This window comes from Crocuta crocuta, unplaced genomic scaffold (genome assembly GCF_008692635.1).
Source record: "Crocuta crocuta isolate KB4526 unplaced genomic scaffold, BGI_CrCroc_1.0 scaffold170, whole genome shotgun sequence".
NCBI classification, from domain to species: Eukaryota; Metazoa; Chordata; class Mammalia; order Carnivora; family Hyaenidae; genus Crocuta; species Crocuta crocuta.
In genome coordinates this window covers 3355593-3376210 of record NW_027527853.1, presented here as the reverse complement: position 1 = coordinate 3376210, position 20618 = coordinate 3355593, and the positions used below count along the sequence as shown (strand labels likewise).

Genomic DNA, 20618 nt, shown 5'->3' with positions numbered 1-20618 from the left:
AGACTTTAAAAGGATTATATGAGAATATTTGTATCAGCTTTATGTAAATTTGGCATTCTATTTGAATTAAAGTCTTTTGAAGACATGAATTAACAAAACACAGAATTAATAGAAAATCTCAATAGCCTGTATCTATTCAAGAAATTGCATTCATAATTCAAAACCTTCGGGGTGGTGGCTGGGTGGTTCAGTTGGTTAAGCGTCTGGCCCTTGATTTCTGCTCTGGTCGTCATCTTGCAGTTAATGGGTTTGGGCCCGGGAGTAGGCTCTGTGCTGACAGCGTGAAACCTGCTTGGGGATTCCCTCTCTCCCTTTCTCTGCCCCTCCCTGCTCATGTTCTCTCTCTCAAAATCAGTAAATAAAACAAAACAATTTAAAAAATAATTAAAAACCTTCACACAAAGAGAACACCAGCCCAAATGCCTTGTTGGTGAAATCTATCAAACATATTAGGAAGCAATAATATCAGTGCTATACAAATTCTTTCCGAAATTTTATAAGGCAATCATTCCCCTAATACTAAAACCTGACAAAAACATTATAAGAAAAGAACACTACAGACCAATGTCCTTTATTAATGTATATGCAAAAATACTTAGCACTTAGCACAGAATATTAGCAAATCAAATCCAAAAATATATAAAATGTAAACTATATCATGATTAAGTAGGGTTTACTCCAGGGAAGCAAAATAATTTATTTACAGTACATGTATTTGTCAAGGGACTTACATCCAAAATATATGATGTACTCAGATAATTTAATAAAAAGAAGACAAACAACCTATTTATTTAAGAGAGAGTGTGTGTGTGAGTAGGGGAGTGGCAGAGAAAGAGGGAGGAAAAATCTTAAGCAGGCTTTATGCCAAGCACGGAGCCCGATATGGGGCTTGATCCCATTATCCTAGGAACATGACCTGAGCTGAAATCAAGAGTCGGATGCTTAACTAACTGAGCTACCAGGCACCCCTTTTGTTTATTTTTTGCAACCCAATTTTTTTAATGGGTAAAAGATTTGAACAGACATTTAAAAAAGGAAAATATATACACATGAAAAGATGTTCAATATCACTAGTCATCAAGGAAATTCAAATTAAAGCCATAGTGAAACACTATTATATACCTACTAGAATGATTAAAATTAAAATACCTATAATATTAAGTGCTGTTTAGAGTGTGGAGCAACAGAATTTTTATATATTGTTGATGTCACTGTAAAATGGTACATCCACTTTGGAAAACATTTAGGCAGTTTCTTACAAAGTTAAACATGCACTTTCCATGTGACTCAGGATTACTATTCTGAGGCATTTACCTAAGAGGAACGAAAACGTGTTCACATAAAGTCTTCCACACAAATGTTCATAGCACCTTCATTCATTTCAAAACCAGAAACAATCAAATTCCATCAATGAATGAATACAAGAGCAAATTGATATATATCCACATATTGGCACACTACTCAGCCATAGAAAGAAACAACTGGTGATACACATAACAATATGGATGAATCTCAAAAACATTGTGCCGACTTTCAAGTCCTGGAGTATCATTTTCTAGATTTTCCTCCCTTTCCCTTCTTGGTCCATTCATACTAGGCTGGAACCTCAGCATTTCAAGGCCTAGGTTAGCCCAATGGCCACTCTGCTCACCTCCAGCCTTTCAATTTTCAATTGCACCTTGTCAGAACAGTCTTCATAAAACACCACTTCCTAATGTCATCATGAAAACTAAACAAAAATGTAAAACAACTAGTGTCATGTTATCATTTAACATGTTCTTCTAATACCCCAGCCTCCAGAATACTTTCTAAGACTTTTTACTAGACAAATACAATAAATTTTCCTAAAGTTTGAGTACATACGTGAATGTAAGTCTTCTGACTTGTTCTGATATTCCATTCAATGAATTGCCTTTGAGACTCTTATCTTAGAGCTATGTGGTCAAGAATGTCACACAGGTCAGCTCTCCCTCTAGACTTTTGTCTCTTAGTCAGAGGAAGTTCCAGTCTTCCAATTATCCAGGCTTGAAACAATGGAGTCAGTGGGGACTCATATTTCACCCTCTTCTCTCTATGTAGTCAGTTAACTTTCCTATGTTAATCCTTAGACAATTCCCTTATATCTGTTTATAGGGCCCTGGTCCCTATCACACTTTAGGCCCATGTCTTCTCACAATGGCTTTACCGCAGTAACCTTCAAATTGTGTCTTTTGCCTTTAGACTTACAAGTGTGGTATTTGAGTCTTCAGCTGTGGTGACAGCATTTGCTGAGACCTACTATGTCCTAGATATTTGTATATATTATTCTCATAAAAGCCCCTACAAGGGAAATAAGAAAAATAAGTTCACTGAATACTCTGTTCAAGATTATACAGCTAGTGAAGGACAGAACCAGCAAGATTAAGACCTAGGCCTAAGTGGCCCATTTATAAGTACGAAAAAGATAACAGATAAAATTTAATTTTTTTCACATTTATTCATTTTTGAGAGAGAGAGAGAGAGAAAGAGAGAGACAGAGCGTGAGTTGGGGAGGGGCAGAGAAAGAGGGAGACACAGAATCTGAAGCAGGCTTCAGGTTCTGAGCTGTCAGCACAGAACCTGACAAGGAGCTCAAATTCACAAACTGTGAGATCATGACCTGAGCTAAAGTCGGACGCTCAACTGACTGAGCCATCCAGATGCCCCATACCAGATAAAATTTTAAAGTTCTGCATTTGTCTAGGGAAAAAAAGAGGGAGACATTACAACATTTGAGATAACAGGCAAATGCTTTTAAATACTTAGGGACTTTTATTGTACTTGCATTATTTTCTTTTCACGGCTATTCTAATTGTCATTATTTTAAGTACATTTATCATCTTGGATTAAAGTTCTGTTTGCTATTTTTATAAAATGATGACTCCAATTTTAAAAGATACTTGAGTGGCTCTTTGGTTGCCTTTAAGGTCTTGAAGATTATTTGTTCATTTCATGTGCCTGACATACATACTGACAGACAAAGCAGACTCAGTAACTGTTGGCTGGTTGAGTGAACGAATAACAATGAGCACTTTCAACTTTTACAATTAAATGTGCACTCATTTAACAAACTCATAAAGTAGGTTGCATTATCATGTCCATTTTACAAATGAGGACACCAAGACACATTACTTGCCCAAGTTCACATACTCTATTACTGGTGGAGCATGGATTACAAGCGGAGATTGAGGCAACTCACTCTCAAGTCCCTGCATTAAAACATATTAGTATCCTGGGGCACCTGGGTGGCTCAGTTGGTTAAGCGTCCGACTTCAGCTCAGGTCATGATCACATGGTTTGTGGGTTCGAGCCCCGCGTCGGGCTCTGTGCTGACAGCTAGCTCAGAGCCTGGAGCCTGCTTCTGATTCTGTGTCTCCCTCTCTCTCTGGCCCTCCCCTGTTCACGCTGTTTCTCTCTCTCTCTCTCTCTCAGAAATAAATAAAAAATATTTTAAAAAACCCAAAAAAACAACAAAAAAAACCATATTAGTATCCTGCTTCTTGGCTCATGGAAGAGCTACATCATTCAGGTTGTTAGTAGAATATATGCATCTTGATGGTTCACATTTTAAGAGGTAAGGCCAGGGTCCTCCTTTGCCTTGGATGTTTGGACCCGTGGTCCATGGACAGGCCTTAGGGGCCCATGAAATTTGATTAAAGTTTGTGTGTCCCCAGAAATGCATATTTCCCTGGGGGCAAAGACCCATACCTCTCATCAAATTCTTGAAGAATTTTGTAATATCTAAAAGATTAATAACCATGGACATAAAGAAATATTTGGGATTTTCTTGAGACAAAATTAAAATTATTAAATGCTCAAAGATACTTGCAGGTCAGTTTATTTGAAGGATTGTCTACATTTTATCTCTGCAAAGGAAATTTGGTTAGGGGAGTATAAATTTATATTAGGCACAACTAACTGCCAGGTATTAAACATACACTAGCATATCTTAATTCTTGTACCCTTACCAAAAAGGTATTGTTTTACAAAAGTAGAAACTGAAGCTTAGAATGGTAAGACACATGCCTGATAACATATACTGATAAATGGCAGGACTGGAGCATGCAGACCTAACTCTGAAGCCAATATCACCTCACTTTGTGGTTAGACATAGCTGCTAAATGCGAAGGGCATTTGGTACAACTAACCTTGCTGGAGGAGGTCTTTTTAGTGGTTTCCTTGCAACCCTGCCTAGAAATAGAGTCTGTTTTATGGAGTCTTAAGTCCATTTTGAAGGACAGGAGTTCAGTCTGGCTTTAGGATCATGTCTCATGTGGTCTCACGTGTCATTCACATCCCTACATTTCTGTTCTCTGGGGCTCCCATGTAGGCAAGTCTGCCACAGCTGCAGGGTGTCTGAACCACTGCCCTGGCTGACTGGTTACAGCACACTTCAGGCTTCTCATGGCCACTCACCTACTCTTCCCATCTCTGTTGTCCATTTGAATAAATGAACAGTCCTCCTCCTACTGCAGCTGCAATGGAGTTTGCAACATCCTTGAAACACAAAACAGGAACTGTGGTGGTTTGTTTCCTTGATCTGCTACGCAATGTTTTTCTCCTTGACTGGCAACTTTCATTCCACCACCCAGCTTGCCTGAAAATCTCCCTATGTAAAACCACTTGCTGGTCCAGCACTACAAATCACAGACAGGGCTTTGAGATCCCTTGAAAGCTTTTCTGGTCTCATAGAGTAGCCTATACCACCTGCTCAGCAGGGTTATAGAGAAGTAGATACGGCCATCCTCCAGTGTACTCTTGTAACAGGGTCGGGGGAAAGACTGCTTGGATGGAGTGTTTCTCCAGCTTTGGGGAGAAGTGGATCCTCAGTAGAGGCTGGCTTAGCTCCCGGAAATTCTCACAGCCTCTGCTCCAAGAAACCTACTCTAGCAGTGCTGAATATCCATTGACTGGATTAGGATGATCTCATGGCTATTTTCCTTCATCTAGCTGGAACAGGCTCCCCGGGGGAAGAGAGTGGAGATAGATCAGAAGAGGATGTTTGGAGCCAGGATCACTGTGGTAGCAGAAGGAATTAGTGAGGATTTGTCTTAAGTAGAAAATCATTCCATATAACACTGAGGAAAACTGAAACAGAAACCTCATACTTCACACTACAAATGGATGCTTTGCTTTACAAAAGATAAATCCAGTTTTCTTTAAATTGTGAGTTATCTCTTCTAACATTCTAAATGAGTCTATTGTTTTCCTAAAAGGAAAAAAAAAACTTTTTCCAAAGACCATTATATTTTATTTTATTGTCAAAATGTATGTAGATTGTTCCCTAGGACTACCGTAAGAAAGTACTACAATTGGGTGACTTAACAACACAACAACCAGAAATTCAGTATCTCCCAGTTCTGGAGGCTAGAAATCTGAAATAAAGGTGTCAGCTTGGCCATGTTCCCTCTGAAACCTGTAGGGGAATCTTTCCTCGCCTCTTTCCAGCTTCTGGGGGTGTAGTGGCAATCTTCAGCACTCCTACGCTTGCAGATGTATCACTCCAGTCCTCTGTCTTCACATGGCATTCTCCCTGGGCATCTCTTAACATAGTCTTCTTTCCGTGCATGTCTGTGTCTGTGAATTCCACCTTTGGATCAGGATAGGTGGATTGGAGCCTAATAGCCTCATTTTAATTTGACTACATCTGTAAATACCCCATTAGGTCACATTTTGAGGTATATTTAGGGTTAGGATTTCAACATATTTTTTGGAGGAAGGGACACAATTCAACCCATCATAATATCTAAAAATGCTATTATATGAAAGCATATGACATTTTAAAAATACAGTTATATATATATATTTTTAAATATTTTTATTTATTTCTAGGAGAGAGAGAGAGACAGCGTGAGCAGTGGAGGGTCAGAGAGAGAGGGTGTCACAGACTCTGAAACAGGCTCCAGGCTCTGAGCTGGCAGTCAGCACAGAGCCCGACGCGGGGCTCGAACCCACGAACCGCGAGATCATGACCTAAGCGAAAGTCGGACGCTTAACCGACTAAGCCACCCAGGCGCCCCAAAAATACAGTTATATTTACAAGTGGGTCTGTGTGTTACTCTGAAATATTGCCATCTAGCCTTTCAAAATCTTTTCAGAGATTGCTATCTTATTCAGTGATCAAGTGTATTCCTCACTTAATTATTAGATTTATCTTAATTAGCTACCTTATCATTTAAGTGCTGTCTAAAAAGTACACAGTAGAATAAAAAGCTTTGATATGACAAGATATATTACATTTCTGGGATGATCTAAGGCCTTGGATGTGACTGTTCATAATGGTATCTATTTTATTCCTTAGTGTTCATCAATATCTGCTTTTCTGCCCTTGTTCTGTGGGTTGTTTCCCTAGGCTTTTAATCTAGTTTTGCTCTCATCCTACTTTGAACCTCAAATCAAGCTTAGGGTCCACTTAATAGACATGCAGATCAAAGAGGGTATAATCAAAGAGGGTATAGCAAAGCTAACAACCTAATCATGGACAAGAACTTCTAGAAAGTTCATATCTGTATACATTTCCCGTGGCTGGGAACACTCAGAAAAAGGAATATTACATCCCCTTAACCTGTACTTATAAATAAATATTGTACATTATCTATATTGTATTTTCTACACATTAAAAGTTCAACCAAGGCATAATTGTCAAGCACTGGCAGTAGACATTACAGCAGTGTACCAGTGACCATTGTGATGGCCCAAATTTCCAGCAGCTTTGTTTTAATCTGAGAGTATTATTTTCTTATTTTGAAAATAGAATATTATTTTCTTATATGACTAAAAAGACTTTACACCTGTTTCTTTTAAATAAAGACATTTATTTGGAGAATTTTAATAGCATGATAATGCAACCTCACCAAATATTCACAGTTCATCGGATCAGACAATAGAACAAGTCTGCATGAGCTTCTTATAAAGAAATGGATGACCACCTCAATAGCTGCCTCCAATCTTCTGTCTTATTACTGGATGATTCATAATCCAAAATAATGAAGTTTTGGGGCTTTTTTTCAAAAGTAGAAATAGGAAAATGTCTGAAGCAATGATGTTGACCTTGTTTTCAAGAAATTTATGAAACTTTAACTGCATATTTCAGTCTTGTCGAATCTTTTGTATTATTCTGACTGTCGATAAGAACCAACGGGCTATGTTGATGATTCTTGATAATTTCAGCAACACTTCCGAAGTACTAGAGTAAGAAAACATAGATGAATTAAACACTGGAATTTATGTTTTACTTTGAGCTCTGCTCCTCCCATCTCCCACTTTCTCAAGGTTAGTCGAAGTTACTAGGTCTCAGCTGACATTCTACCCCAAAAGTCTAATTTAACAAAAGGGTGTAACCCTTGAAGTGGCAGACTCTGGCCTTTCTTATATTCGGTAACACTAAAAACATTGGCAGCCTAAATTAGTGTAACCCCTTAGAGAAATTACTTCATTGGGTTATGATGCAATATTTTAATAGTTTTTTATTGAGTAACAACTGTAAAGCTGTCACACACTGAATTTCTCTACATTCTTTACAAAGCATAGATTATCTGTTATGTTGCATAAATCTTAGATACAAGGACTGATGTAATAAATTAACCCTAGAATTTGGTGTTAGAAGAGTTATTTCCCAGATTAATTCATGTTTGTTTTGTTTTTGTTCTCCTTTTTGAATAAAGAAAACTTTATAAATTCTCGTATTTCCAGCTTTGTTCTAGTTCCTAGAGCTAACTAATAATTAGTTTAGAGGTAATTACTAATGTAATCCATGCCAGGTTCTTACCACACATATTTATTTTCCTAAATGTTAATTCCTATTGTCTATGGATTTTAAACTAATCCTCTGAAAAATTATAAGTAGTTTAAAGGAACATAAAATAAATTTAACAGAACAGGAAATGAAATGCATTGATTATACAAAAGTGCTATGAGCTCACAATCATAAATAAATGCATTTAGAGTCATTTAAAAAAAGTAGTTATTGTTTTGTCACACTGCCATAAATTTAGTAATTATTACCAACTGATTTTATTGTATTTTAATTTTTCATATAAAGACAAACATCCTGAATTAAAAATTTTTTAATGATTTGAATACCTTCTAAATATATATTGAATAAAGTATTCAGAATACTGGTCAATTTTTTCAAATGAAATACTAGTTGTCTTTTAGATAATTGGTTATCTGAATATTAGGTCAGGGAGGAGAGGTAAGAGACAGAGACAGGACCTTCAAATATCTTCAGTTTTTATTTCTTAGCTTTCTCTTCAATCATTCAACTCTTTTGCAACTGCCAATGAAATTCAATGACATTCAAAAAGACATTCATTCTGTTTATTTGGCACAGCACGTTGTTAAACTGAATGCAGTTGGAAGTTAAGTTGATGGACTAAAGAACCAGGAAATGGAATAGCACACAATCTCTTTGAAGTGGATGCCAAATGAAAAAAGTGTGTTCTGAACCCAGTAAACATAGGAGAGAGTTGCTATACCTACACAAACAAACATTTCGGTCTGTCATTCAAGTCCCTGAATATTTTTGAGTATTTCTTTGTTGGAGTGTTTGGGCACTGAAAGGTTTGAAATACAGAGTTGAGCTGAGTTGAAATGTGTGAAGTAGGGAGCAGGTTGAAGTTGAAGCATATTGGATGTAGAATTGAGCATAACTTAGTTGCAATTTCCCTTCAGTGCTTTTTTAAAAAAAGTCTACAATAATTCATTGTATTTGAGATATTCATACATGGAAAGAAAAAAACCTGTTTGATAACTGAAAATCCCATTGTCCATAAAATAAAGTAAATAGATATCAAAGCTATAAAATTACCCAATACTGTATCTACATAATGCCAAAACAACTGCATAAAATAGTTGAACAGTTAATTAATTGGTTTCTTTTTCTGCTCAAATACAGGCAAATAGACTTTTCACAATATCCACATGATTGATATCACGTAACAAAAGTTTTAATTTTCCATTAAGATGTTCAGTATATGGGAGAAACAACCTTTTCCTTATAGATAACTTAAGAGTTTTAATGGACTCTGTCAGCACTTCCAAATACCATTATAATAATATGCTCTTTTTTTTTTTTTTGGTATCTATATGGTGGATATGTAGGTAGTGATAGTGATAAAGACTTTTTTGGCCAAAGGAATCACTACTTACCAGAGTTTCCTTAGCAGAACAAGAGAGTCCAGAGTCCCTCTGAGAGCTCAAAATTTATGAGAATTTCAGGACCTCTAAACAGGACAGCTCCCTCACCTACCTTTAACCCTCTTATAGAAGTATTGGACCATGGCCTGGGGAGGCTTTAGAATAAAACATGGAAAGAGCCTAAGTGTCCATCAACAGATGAATGGATCAAGAAGATGTGGTTTATCTATACCATGAAATACTACATGGCAATGAGAAACAATGAAATCTGGCCATGTGTAGCAACATGGATGGACCTTGAGGGTGTTATGCTGAGCGAAATAAGTCAGGCAGAGAAGGACAAATATCATATGTTTGCACGTATAGGAGGATTAGGAGGAACTTGATGGAGGAACAAGGGGGAGAAGAAGGGGGGAAATGGTGGGTGAAAGGGAGAGAGGCAAACCATGAGAGACTCTTGAATGCTGACAAAAACTGAGGACTGATGGATGTGGGGGGAGGGGGGGATGGGCATGGAGGAGGACACTTGTGGGGATGAGCACTGAGTGTTACGTGGAAACTAATTTGACAATAAACTATTTGTAAAAAAAAAAAAAAAAAGAATAAAACCATCCATTCAATGTCACTCTGTCCTCCTACTAGGACCACCACTATCTGCTACCAGTGATTACTACTGAAGAGCATCTATTTTGAAAGATTTGTCAGATAAAGGTTTCAGGGAGAATGAAGTTTTTTTCTGGGTAAGGAAAAGCAGACAGTTCTGTTAAAATTTAACTGGTTTTAAATGAGAATGCAATCTATATTTTAAAACCCAAGTTTGGTCTTGATCTATGTTTTATGTTTTCAGATTCAAGAGTTTTTGCATTTTCTAATGATCGGAGACTTTATTAAAAGCAAAATAAACCCCCAAACTATAAAATTCCTACAAGAAAACAGGGGAAATTTTTCATGAGATTGTATTTGGCAATGATTTCTTGGATATGACACCAAAAAACACAGGCAACAAAACCAAAAATAGACAAATATGACTACATTAAGTTTAAAAACTTCTGTTCATCAGTGGTCATAATCAATAGAGTGAAAAGGCAGTCTACGGAATGGGGGAAAACATTTGCAAATCACCTATCTGATAATGGCTTAATACTTATTATATATAAAGAACTCTTACAACACAAAACCAAAAGATCAAATAACCCAATTTAAAATGGGCAAAGAACTTGAATAGGCATTTCTCTAGAGATGATAGACAAATGGCCAACAAGCATATGAAAAGATGCTCAAAATCACTAATCATCAGAGAAATTCAAATCAAAACCACAATGAGATATCACCTCTCACCCACTAAGATAGCTACTATTTAAAAATCCCAGAAAATGTCACATGTCTGGGGGGGCATGTGGAAAATTTGGAGCCTTTATGCACTGTTGGTAGGATTGTAAAATGAGGTAATCATTACAGAAAACCATATGGAGGCTCCTCAAAAATTCTAAAATAGAACTACCTTATACTCCAGCAATCCCACTTCTGGATATATGCTCAGAAGAACTGAAAGCAGCATCTCATAGAGATTTCAACACCCATGTTCATAGAAGCACTATTTATAATAGCCATCAGCAATAGCCAAATGTCCAACGAGAGATGAATGAATAAACAGCATGTGGTGTATAATATAATGGAATACTATGCAGCCTCAAAAAGGAAAGAAATCTTGTCACATACTACAAAGTGTGGATAAACCTTGAGGATATAATGCTACATGGAATAAGCCAGTCACAAAAGGACAAATGTTGTGTGATCCTGCTTATATTACGTATCTGAAGTAGTCAAAATCATAGAAATAAGAAGTATAATGGTGATTGCCAAGGACTGGGGGAGAGTGGAAAAGGGGAGTTGTTTTCAATGAACATAGAATTTCATAGATGCAGTTATGGAGATCTGCTTTACAACATTGTAAATATATTTAGTATATTACAATACTAAACTATACACTTAAAATGGCTAATATGGTAAATTTTAAGATATGATCTTTTTACCACAATATTTAAAAGGTAAAATAAAGAACACATTTATTTACAGAAGACCTTATCAGTTTTGTTTTGTTTTTACAAATGCTACTCTCCTGCCTGTAATCAATCAACAAATAAATTCATTCCTTTAATAAGTATTTATCATATATCCACTAAAGTCAGCTATTCTGCTATGGTTCTGGAAATACAAAGCTGAGCAAGACTTAGTTTAGCCCATGGCCTCATTCAATGGAGAAGACAAACACTTCAGCAATTATGACATTTTCTAACAATTCAGACACTTTACAACATGTGCTGGGTTTGGAATGGGTGTAGTTCTTTCTGAAGGAGTACTGAAAATAAGTATTTCTTAACTTCAATTTTTAAATGATATTTTCTCTGCTTAGGTGGTTCTTTCCACTTTTCTCCTTCTCATCTTTAACCTTCATTCTACCTACTCAAATTGAACCCATCACTCAAGGCCAGTACAAGTTTGGTTTTTTTTCTGACCATTCATGGATTATTCCAGCCCATATTTCAGGGCTCACTTATGAAAACAAGCTGGCTAAAGAGAGATATGGTAAGTGTTGAATTTGGTCCAGATTAAAGAGGAGTTGGACTTAATTTTAGTTAGTATTCAAGACCAAATAATGCTTTTCTCTTGCTGCGGGCCCCAAAGCTCATCCTGGTCCATTGGCTACATACAGTATAATGTTTTTAACACAAGTTTCTGCATCTCTTCTGATTCTTCTTTGGTCATCTACTTTGGTACTTGAGCTGAGATCTTACTTCTTGACTTAGGAGCTCTGGACACTGACCTTCATCTTTACAACATTAATTCTACTTGACATTTCAACTTTGATTTCTATGTTTCTCTGAATCAAAATACTGAATCAGACTGAGTCCACTAACAGGATAAAGGGACTAAGTGCAACTTTTACATCATGCAAGTCTATCCTCCTTCCTATTTTCTCTAGATTATGCTGCCTGAACACAGTATTTTATCTTGTACTCTTTTTCTGACATGTAGGCAAGCCTTGCACCAAGTACTATTATATCCTTTCTCCTCATTTCTAGCACCTAGTACACTATGATATCATTGTGCTCAATACGTAGTTATAGAGTTGGATTAAAAGAGAAGTTACTGACCTCTTCACCATTTTTCTTCCTGCCCAAAGCATACTGCTTTGTTGCTTCAATAAATCGCACAGGGATATTATATACTCGTTTATTAAAGAATACAACTAGAGTATATGGCTGTTTGGAATCATGGCCAGAGCTTTTCCGAATAAGAAATGATCCATCCTGTTTATTAAAAGAAAAACATAATTATGGTGAGTATTACTTATGTTTTCATAGGCTATTAATCACTTGATACCTATATTATATTCAAAAGATAATTATTGAGCTATGTGATTTTCATCATTGATTATAGTTTATTGTTTTCCAAGAAAATACTTCAGTAAAATATATACTTATAGAAAATCCAGGGTGAGGTCAATGCCAGGTTTTTTATGCATGAAATAAGATGTTATATTTATAGATTTAGAAATGTGTGAAGAGACACTTAAGATTAAATAAACAGGGCACTCTTGAACTAGGAACCACATCCACAAGTTACCTATGACTAAAATAAATATGAAACAAATTCCATTCAAAAGTACTATGAGAAGAAAGCAGAAATTGGGAATCAAAACATTTCATGTGATAAGGATTCTCTTCCCCAAAATTTATATTGGAACAGAAAAAAACTGTAACACAACATATCAAGTTAATTAAATATTTTATAAAATATTCTAGGCATCTGGGATGGCTGGCAGTAGAGCATGAGACTCTTGATATAGGGGTAGGGAGTTTGAGCCCCATGTTGGGTGTAGAGATTACTTAAAATGAATAAATAATTTAAAACCTTAAAAAATAAACTAAATATTCTAAATCATAAATCCAAAAAATATGAACAAAAAAATGGACAAAAAGAAGAAGGAAGAAATACAACAAGGGTTGATCAAACTCAGGAAGGAAACTGAAGAGAAAGGCAGACCTGGGTCGGAAATGAAGAAATTACAAGATCCTCAAGGGACAGTACCTTTAAATGAAGATACGATAAACGACCAAAGGAAGGAATGGAAGCAACCAAGACAGAAAACAACAAAAAAGGAGATTAAAAAAAAAAAAAGAAAGAAATACAATAGGGTCAGAGTGGTTAAAATGGAAGAAAGACAAAAAAGGTCCAAAACGCATGTAATTTGAGTCATTGAAGAAGAAAAACAAAACAGAACAGAACTACTATTTAAGAGTGGAATTTTATTGGAAAATAAATTTATTGGAAATAAGAGAAAACTTAAATCTACATATAGAAAGAGGTTCCATCTCTCTGAAAAAAATTGACCTGAAAATCAACTCAGAGACATCTTCTAGAAAACTATTAGACTTTAAAAACAAAACATCTGTAGAGCCTTCAAACTAAAATATGAAATTACACATAAGGGCAAGAAAATAATAGCATTGGACTTCTTAAAAGCACCCTGTAAAACAAGGCGGGGCACCTGGGTGGCTCTGTTGGTTAAGCGTCTGACTTTTGGTCTCAGCTCAGGTCATGATCTCATGGTTCATGAGTTCGAGCTCCACATTGGGCCTTGTGCTGATGGTACAGAACCTATTTGGGATTCTGTCTCTCTCTTTGCTCCTTCCCCGTGTGTGTGTGTGTGTGTGTGTGTGTGTGTGTACTTTCTCTCGAAAGAAAGAAAGAAAGAAAGAAAGAAAGAAAGAAAGAAAGAAAGAAAGAAAGAAGAAACTTAAACAAACAACAACAAGGCAATACAGTGGAGCAACACTTTTAAAACCAAGATAAGGGTTTTATAAGCAGCCAAGATATCCTTCAGGTTATCAGGTTATGAAAAACAGCTTTGAATGTACAAGAATTCAGAGACTAATGTAAACATAGTCCTTCCTGAGAATCTACTACAAGGTGAGGTTTGTCAAACAAAAAGAGATAACCAGAAAGCCAGCCAGCAAGGGGATTAATGGGAAGCATTTAATATATTTAATTGTAGAGCTAGGACTAAAGCAAAGGTAGCAAAAACCAGTATGTAAATGTTATATATTCTGACAAAGTAAAGTGCAAGTGAAAAAAAGGGGGGGTGAGGAGGAAAGAGCAAGATAGAGCAAAGTGGCACTTTAATTTTCGATTTTCTAAACTAACTGCTCCTAGTGTTTCCTACATAATTTGGCTTGAACTCTCAAAAAATTTACTTCTAGGTACTTTTTGCCATTTTGACCGTGATCTTTTAACCCATGCACTGAACCAGAGTAGCCTGTTACTTCCCTTCCTGAATAAATCTCATGGAGCAGCAAGCCTTACAGAGATCTGCCCCTGCAGCCTTCTCTCCCACTGTTTGGAGAGCAGTGGGGTCTATGGATCCTTGCAAAGGAAGGACAAATAGAAACAAGATGTAGGAACAAAGAGGGAGATGTTTGAAAGACAGGCGGGGATGGCAGTTGCTCTCGAATAAGTAAATAAAAAAGATCCCTGCATCCATAGTTGCTTCAATTACTGGTCAGAGAATTACTGGGATGACAGCTGTGTCTATAGTAGACTGAGAACAGGACAGAGGATTTAAAAATGGTCAAACTTGGGGCACCTGGGTGGCTCAGTCGGTTGAGTGTCTGACTTAGGTCATGATCTCGTGGTTCGTGAATTGGAGCCCTGTGTCGGGCTCTATGAGCCTGCTTCAGATTTCTGTGTCTTCCTCTCTCTCTGACCTTCCTCTGCTCATGCTCTGTCTGTCTGTCTCTCTCTCAAAAATAAATAAGCATTAAAAAATATTTTTTAATGGTCAAACCTTGTTTGATCTGTATAAAGCCTCTTCAGCAGACTTTCGATCGCAGGCACCAGCATACCATGGCTTGCAGTGAATGTCAGCTTCCTGTGAAGTGGAGGGCATCGGTAAACATGAGATGGCCCTTCAAGAACAGTACCTTCTGTGCACTGAAAACAAAGTTCCACTTTGCATTACCAAGGCAGATCTATGTTTGGACCAGTAATTTGAAAATGAGTTTTCTGCTTCCTTTGATCAATCACAGGATTATATAATTAACTTTTTTTTCTCATTTGGCCTTAGTGCTTGAGCATCATCGATCAATCAATCCTGCTAGATTCCTGAGCCATTTATTCCTTCCTCCTAAGTAAGTTACAATCTTCCTTTCTATTATGATCTTATTGTTGTTGCTTTGTGGAGTGCTTCTTAATTTCCAAAGTGTGTTTACCAAATATTATTTTATTTGATTCTTTTAACTACTTTGAAGTAAAGAAGGATACATAATATCATCCCGATTTTACATCTGAGAAAGCTTGGGGAGACTTGCTGAAGGGCACACAGAGTCCTTTCTCTGTCTTTTTAAAAACTGTGCTGCTTTATGTGTTTTAATATCATATGCCTCCACAGATCTATTCTGAGAAAATTACACAGTTTAAATAGAACCTATGTGAGAGGAAGAACAATAAAAACAACATACTTCTTTGCTAGTTTTGAAGAAATGCGATTGTTATTTAGGGCATCTAAAATACAAATCGGAATACATGGAGCAAGTACTCAATCCCTGGGGGGAAAATGTAGTCTGTACCCATCAGCAAGTGATAACTCACAAGCTGACTTAAAATATGGTTTCAAGCTTCACGTCCTCAAGCTTTACCCCAAACTCCTTACAAGACGACATGCCCTTTCCTGCATTTTAATGGTAACGATAGGAATTCATTCATACCTGTTCTGACAAATGGGGGTTGGATGAAAATTGGCCATCAACAGCTGGGCTTCCCCCTTCTGGAAATCCTGGAAAGGATTTGAAAAATCAATGGGTCTTCATTGTATCTTGAGCAGTTACTATGCCTACACTCTAACACTGTGCCAGGTGCTGTAGGGAACACACACACTGGAAAATCATTCACACACCAGAAAAATCCTTAACTGCAGTGGTTCTTAAAGCATGGTCTGAGGACCTCAGGAGTCCCCAGGATTCCTTCAGGAAGGTTATGAGGTCTTTTCCAAATCCATATCTCTGTGAGACCCAAAGTTCTTCATACATTTCAGCCAGAAAAACATTGCAACAGATTGAATGTAGAGGCAGATAGGAGAATCCAGCTGTCCTTGTTAGTCTGGACATCAAAGAGATTTTAAAAATGCAAAACAATGACACTCTTTCCACTCAGTTGTTTTTGTTTGGAAAATATAATAGTTTTTCATAAAAGTATTTTATTTATGTTAACATGTAATGGGTTTAATATTTTTAAAGGAAAAACAAAAGTTTTAATAAAAATGGATTAATAAATATCTTTTAAATGTCTGTTTTAATTAATACGTTAAGTATCAATAGAAAAACATGTGAACCAAAGGTCTTTGGATCACTGGAGACCAAGACATGTGAGAATTGCTGCCTCAAGGCATAAACTTCTTCAAGGAGTTTATGGTCTAACTGTGGACACACATGAAATAAAGAAAATACTGCTTTCATTCATTCATTCATTTATTCATTCATCATAGTGTGCCTGCCGTGGATCAAGGCATTGGGGATAGATATATATATAGCGGTCAAATAAAACAGCAAAATGCTCTTCCCTCATGGAGCTTAAGTTTTAATGGAGTGATTGAGACAGGCAATAAAGACATAAGAAATATATATACAATATTACAAAGTCATTAGTGCAAGGAGAAAATTAAGCAGGGAAGGCGGTTGGGGGCTGGCTTTGGACAAGCAATATGTTTAAATAGGCTAGTCAGGAAGGCCTCACTGAGGTGACACTTTGGTAAGATCTGCAGTAAGAGAGGGAGAAGGCATGTGGATATCTCAGGAAAGAATGTTCCAGGTAAGGGGAATAGGGCATGCAAGGGCCTAGCATGCTTGAGGGATGGAGAGGGGGTCGCTGTGCCTGGAGTGCAGAGGGAAACCAAGAGAAGAATAAGGGATGCAGTCAGACACCAGCTAATGAAGGGACCAGCGGTGTAGGACCTGGTGGACCTGTTAGCATGACTTGAGCCTTAACAAACATGGTATGGGAAGCTTTTGAAGGGTTTTGAAGAGTAGTAAGGTAATCCACCTGTCTTTCAGCAAGGTCACTCTGGCTGCAGGGCTGGAAATAGATCCAAGAAAGCAAGGGCAGAGAGAAGAGGCCAGTTTGGTGGGAGATGGTGGCTCAGAACAGATGCTGCCAGTGGATGGTTGGGGATCAATTATATTTTGAAAGAATAGTTGCAAGGTGTGTGATGAAAGCAAGTGAGGGACTCAGTGGGTTAAGCCTCCAACTTTGGCTCAGGTCATGATCTCACGGTTCATGAGTTTGAGCCACACATCAGGCTCTGTGCAGACAGCTTAGAGTCTGGAGCTTGCTTCAGATTCTGCATCTCTCTCTCTCTCTGCCCCTCCCCCATTCACACTCTCTGTCTCTTTCAAAAATAAATACACATTTAAAAAATTTTTTAAAAAGCAGTCAAGCAAGCAAGCAGTCATGGGGAACTCTTAAGGTTTTGACTACAGCAACCAGAATTGTCCTTTATTAGAAAGGGAAGCATGCAGGAGAAACAGGCTTAGATGTTTTGTCCTGGATATTCAAAAGCGATAGCCACCTCATTGTAACAGGATGGAACAGTGATGGCTTGGTAGGCCCAGCAAGGCTGGGCGTGAAGGAAGGGTGAGTTCTAATAGTTCAGGATAGTACTTCCGGGTGGGTGGGCGCAGCAACAGAGCATGGGAGGTCAGGCTCTCCCAGGCCACACAGTATAAGGTGATCAGTGGTTTCTGCAGCTTGGGTAGTTGGGAGAATTCAAGACTGCCATTTTCTGATCCTTGGATAAATGCCAATCCATTTCAAAATGGGTTCATTTTCCACATCTTAGTTCATCTGTCCTCACATGGACCCACTGTGGGAGGAGCTATTAGACCCCATTTTCCAGATGAGGCCTTGCCTGACTGCCCCATCCAAAACAGCAGACTCTACCACCTCCGTTACTCTGTGACCCCACCCCGGCCAACTTGCTTTCTTTTTCTTTGTAGCACTTTAGCATTTACCTGATAGCATATGATTTATCTAGTTGATTCTGTTTTTTGTTTATCTCCCCCAGTAGAATAGAAGCTCCAGAAGGGCAGGGATTCATTTGTTTTATCCAGTGCTGTATACCCTGTATCTAGAACAGTGCCTGGCATGTGACAGATGGGTAACAAGGATTTGCCAATTGAAAGAATGACTTCGGTTGAAAAATAATAAAAAGTGTAATAAGGCTTTACATAGTGAAAAATAAAATTTCTATAGCCAAGCCATTTGTACTTTGTGTTCAGAATTTAATTTTATATATGTATGTTTAAATTTCATTTATTTAAGATAAATCAAAAATCTGATTAAAACCTAAAAACTGATTAATATAAATGCACATAAATTTTTCATTTATAACAACTATTTTAGGTATTTAAATTACCAACTCTTGCTTATTTTGGTATATTTTCCAAATTACCCATGTGCGGTAGGGTTTTGTTTTGTGTCTTCATTTTTTCCTACATTGAGTAGAGGGCAAATCAAAGTTTGGGCAGTTCTGTTCTACAAGCCTGCCTTCATATATTTTTAGGGTGATGTACTGTTTGCCTTGGGAAAATTATCCAGTGATTTGCCAAATCTTTCTAGGGTAGGTTTTATGGGTATATTTTATGAGCATCAAAATGTATTTTAGATTTAATTTCAATAGCTATCATTTATTGAAGACCTTGTATATACAAAGCACTATACCAGGTACTTAATCTTACTTTGAAAACAGCTGTACTATTTTTATTAAAAAGTTAAGTATAAAAGCTGATCAGTAAAATATTCAATCAATACTAAAAAAGTAGAAAAGTAAAAATTATCTCAAATTTATTTACTTTTGACAATTACTCCATGAAATAAATATTTTTTTAAGTGTTTGTTTTGAGAGAGAGAGAGAGTGCATGTGTGTGAGTGTGTGCAAGTGTGAGCGGGGGAGGAGCAGAAAGAAAGGAAGAGACAGAGAATCCCAAGCAGAGTCCTCGCTGTCTGCACACAGTCATATGCGGGGTTTGATCTCACAAACTACGAGACCAAGACCTGAGCCAAAATCAGTAGCTGGATGCTTAACCAGCTGAGCCACCCAGGCGACCCTGAAATAAATATCGTTGGCTCCATTTGACAGAAAAGGAAACAAGCCAGAGAGGGTACTGAGATCCTCCAGCTAGAAGCGTTGCTCAGACATGAAGATCCAGCCTTACCCACAACCTGATATTGCTTTTCATGTTTCACTGTACTTACTTGGCAGAGGTACAGGTTTGTGATGGATTTGTCTGCAAGGAAGAATTTCAGATTAATTAAAGGGCAAAGCACAAGATGAACAAGTTTGACATTTTGCTTGCCCTGAAGATGCTCTGAGCAGAGGCATTACAAAGGCGTCAACACAAATGGCCAATAAAACATATCTAAGGACAGAAAAGGCACTAAAACTTCAAGGTAAATAAAACTGTCCCCTTCAGTTTTAAAAAGGAAGGGCCTTGACTTAAGTGTTAGATTTTAGTGAAAACCAATAAACCCAACTATTAGATCTTTGTGATTCTAAGAAATTCTTTTAAAGTTTTTTCCTACTTAACACCTTTTAAAATTTAATTGCAATACAATGAATGTCAGATTTTTACCAAGCACTACAAGCCAGGGTCACTATTCAGTGTAACAATACAGGTGTTAGGGAAACATTTTTAAAGGAAAGGATTCTTACTTCTGGGCAGGAGGAAACACCGATGACTGCATATTTTCTTGTCTGTGACTAGAAGCTCGGTGGCGTTCAGCAGGTATGGGTTTTTCTGCATTAAGAAAGTTCTCATATCAGACTAGAGTGAAATGTCTGTGCCATGTCCAAACTCAGCAACATCAACCGAGAAGAACCAGATTTGGTCTGATGTCTTCCCATGAACACATCTTTCACCAGGATGTCATCTGTTTATGCACCTGTCAGTCTGGTGACATGTTTGCACTGTTCGACCAGGCATGCTACCCAGCAGGCACAGCTTACCGCTCTGTGGGAGTATATATGGGGACTGAGCCATGGAACCTGGACCTTTAGATGTGTGAGTACAGGTGGAAGCCAGAGATGAACAAGTTTGACCCACACCTGTATCCTTCACACACCCTTAGTGTATCTTCATTAATCATAAGAGGTGGTATAAGTAATTTTTTACTGATAAGAGGTAATATATCAGAGTTTGCAAATAATCTACACTTTTTGAAAAATTAACTGAACAAATTCAAGGTTCATCCCTATAATAATGTTAATCTCATTTGCATTTCATTGTGTTTCCTGAGCGGGAGAAGAATATGAGTGGTACACAGGGAAATGGGCAAACCTGAAATGTAAGAAATTTATGCTGAATTTATGTTGAAATTTACTGCTGAACCATCAATAAATGTGATTGTAA

The 20618-nt window shown here is 37.3% G+C and overlaps 2 protein-coding genes across 4 annotated transcripts in view; one reads left to right on the top strand and one right to left on the bottom strand.

The window, feature by feature from the left end:
- Positions 1-15321, top strand: part of ZNF518A (zinc finger protein 518A) — a 58404-nt gene extending 43083 nt beyond the window's left edge. Inside the window, exon 7 of the transcript XR_013338836.1 lies at positions 15284-15321. The gene's annotated coding sequence lies outside the window, so the exon portion shown is untranslated. The remainder of the gene's footprint in view (positions 1-15283) is intronic.
- The window catches only part of BLNK (B cell linker), a 101031-nt gene continuing 87262 nt past the window's right edge, over positions 6850-20618 (bottom strand). For all 3 annotated transcript variants that reach the window (XM_077779371.1, XM_077779362.1, XM_077779379.1), the window contains 6 exons: positions 19922-20006; positions 19465-19496; positions 15924-15991; positions 15005-15088; positions 12312-12467; positions 6850-7204 (listed from right to left, as the gene is read on the bottom strand). In XM_077779371.1, coding sequence (XP_077635497.1) covers positions 7085-7204; positions 12312-12467; positions 15005-15088; positions 15924-15991; positions 19465-19496; positions 19922-20006 — 545 coding nt within the window. In that variant the 3' untranslated portion in view covers positions 6850-7084. The remainder of the gene's footprint in view (positions 7205-12311; positions 12468-15004; positions 15089-15923; positions 15992-19464; positions 19497-19921; positions 20007-20618) is intronic.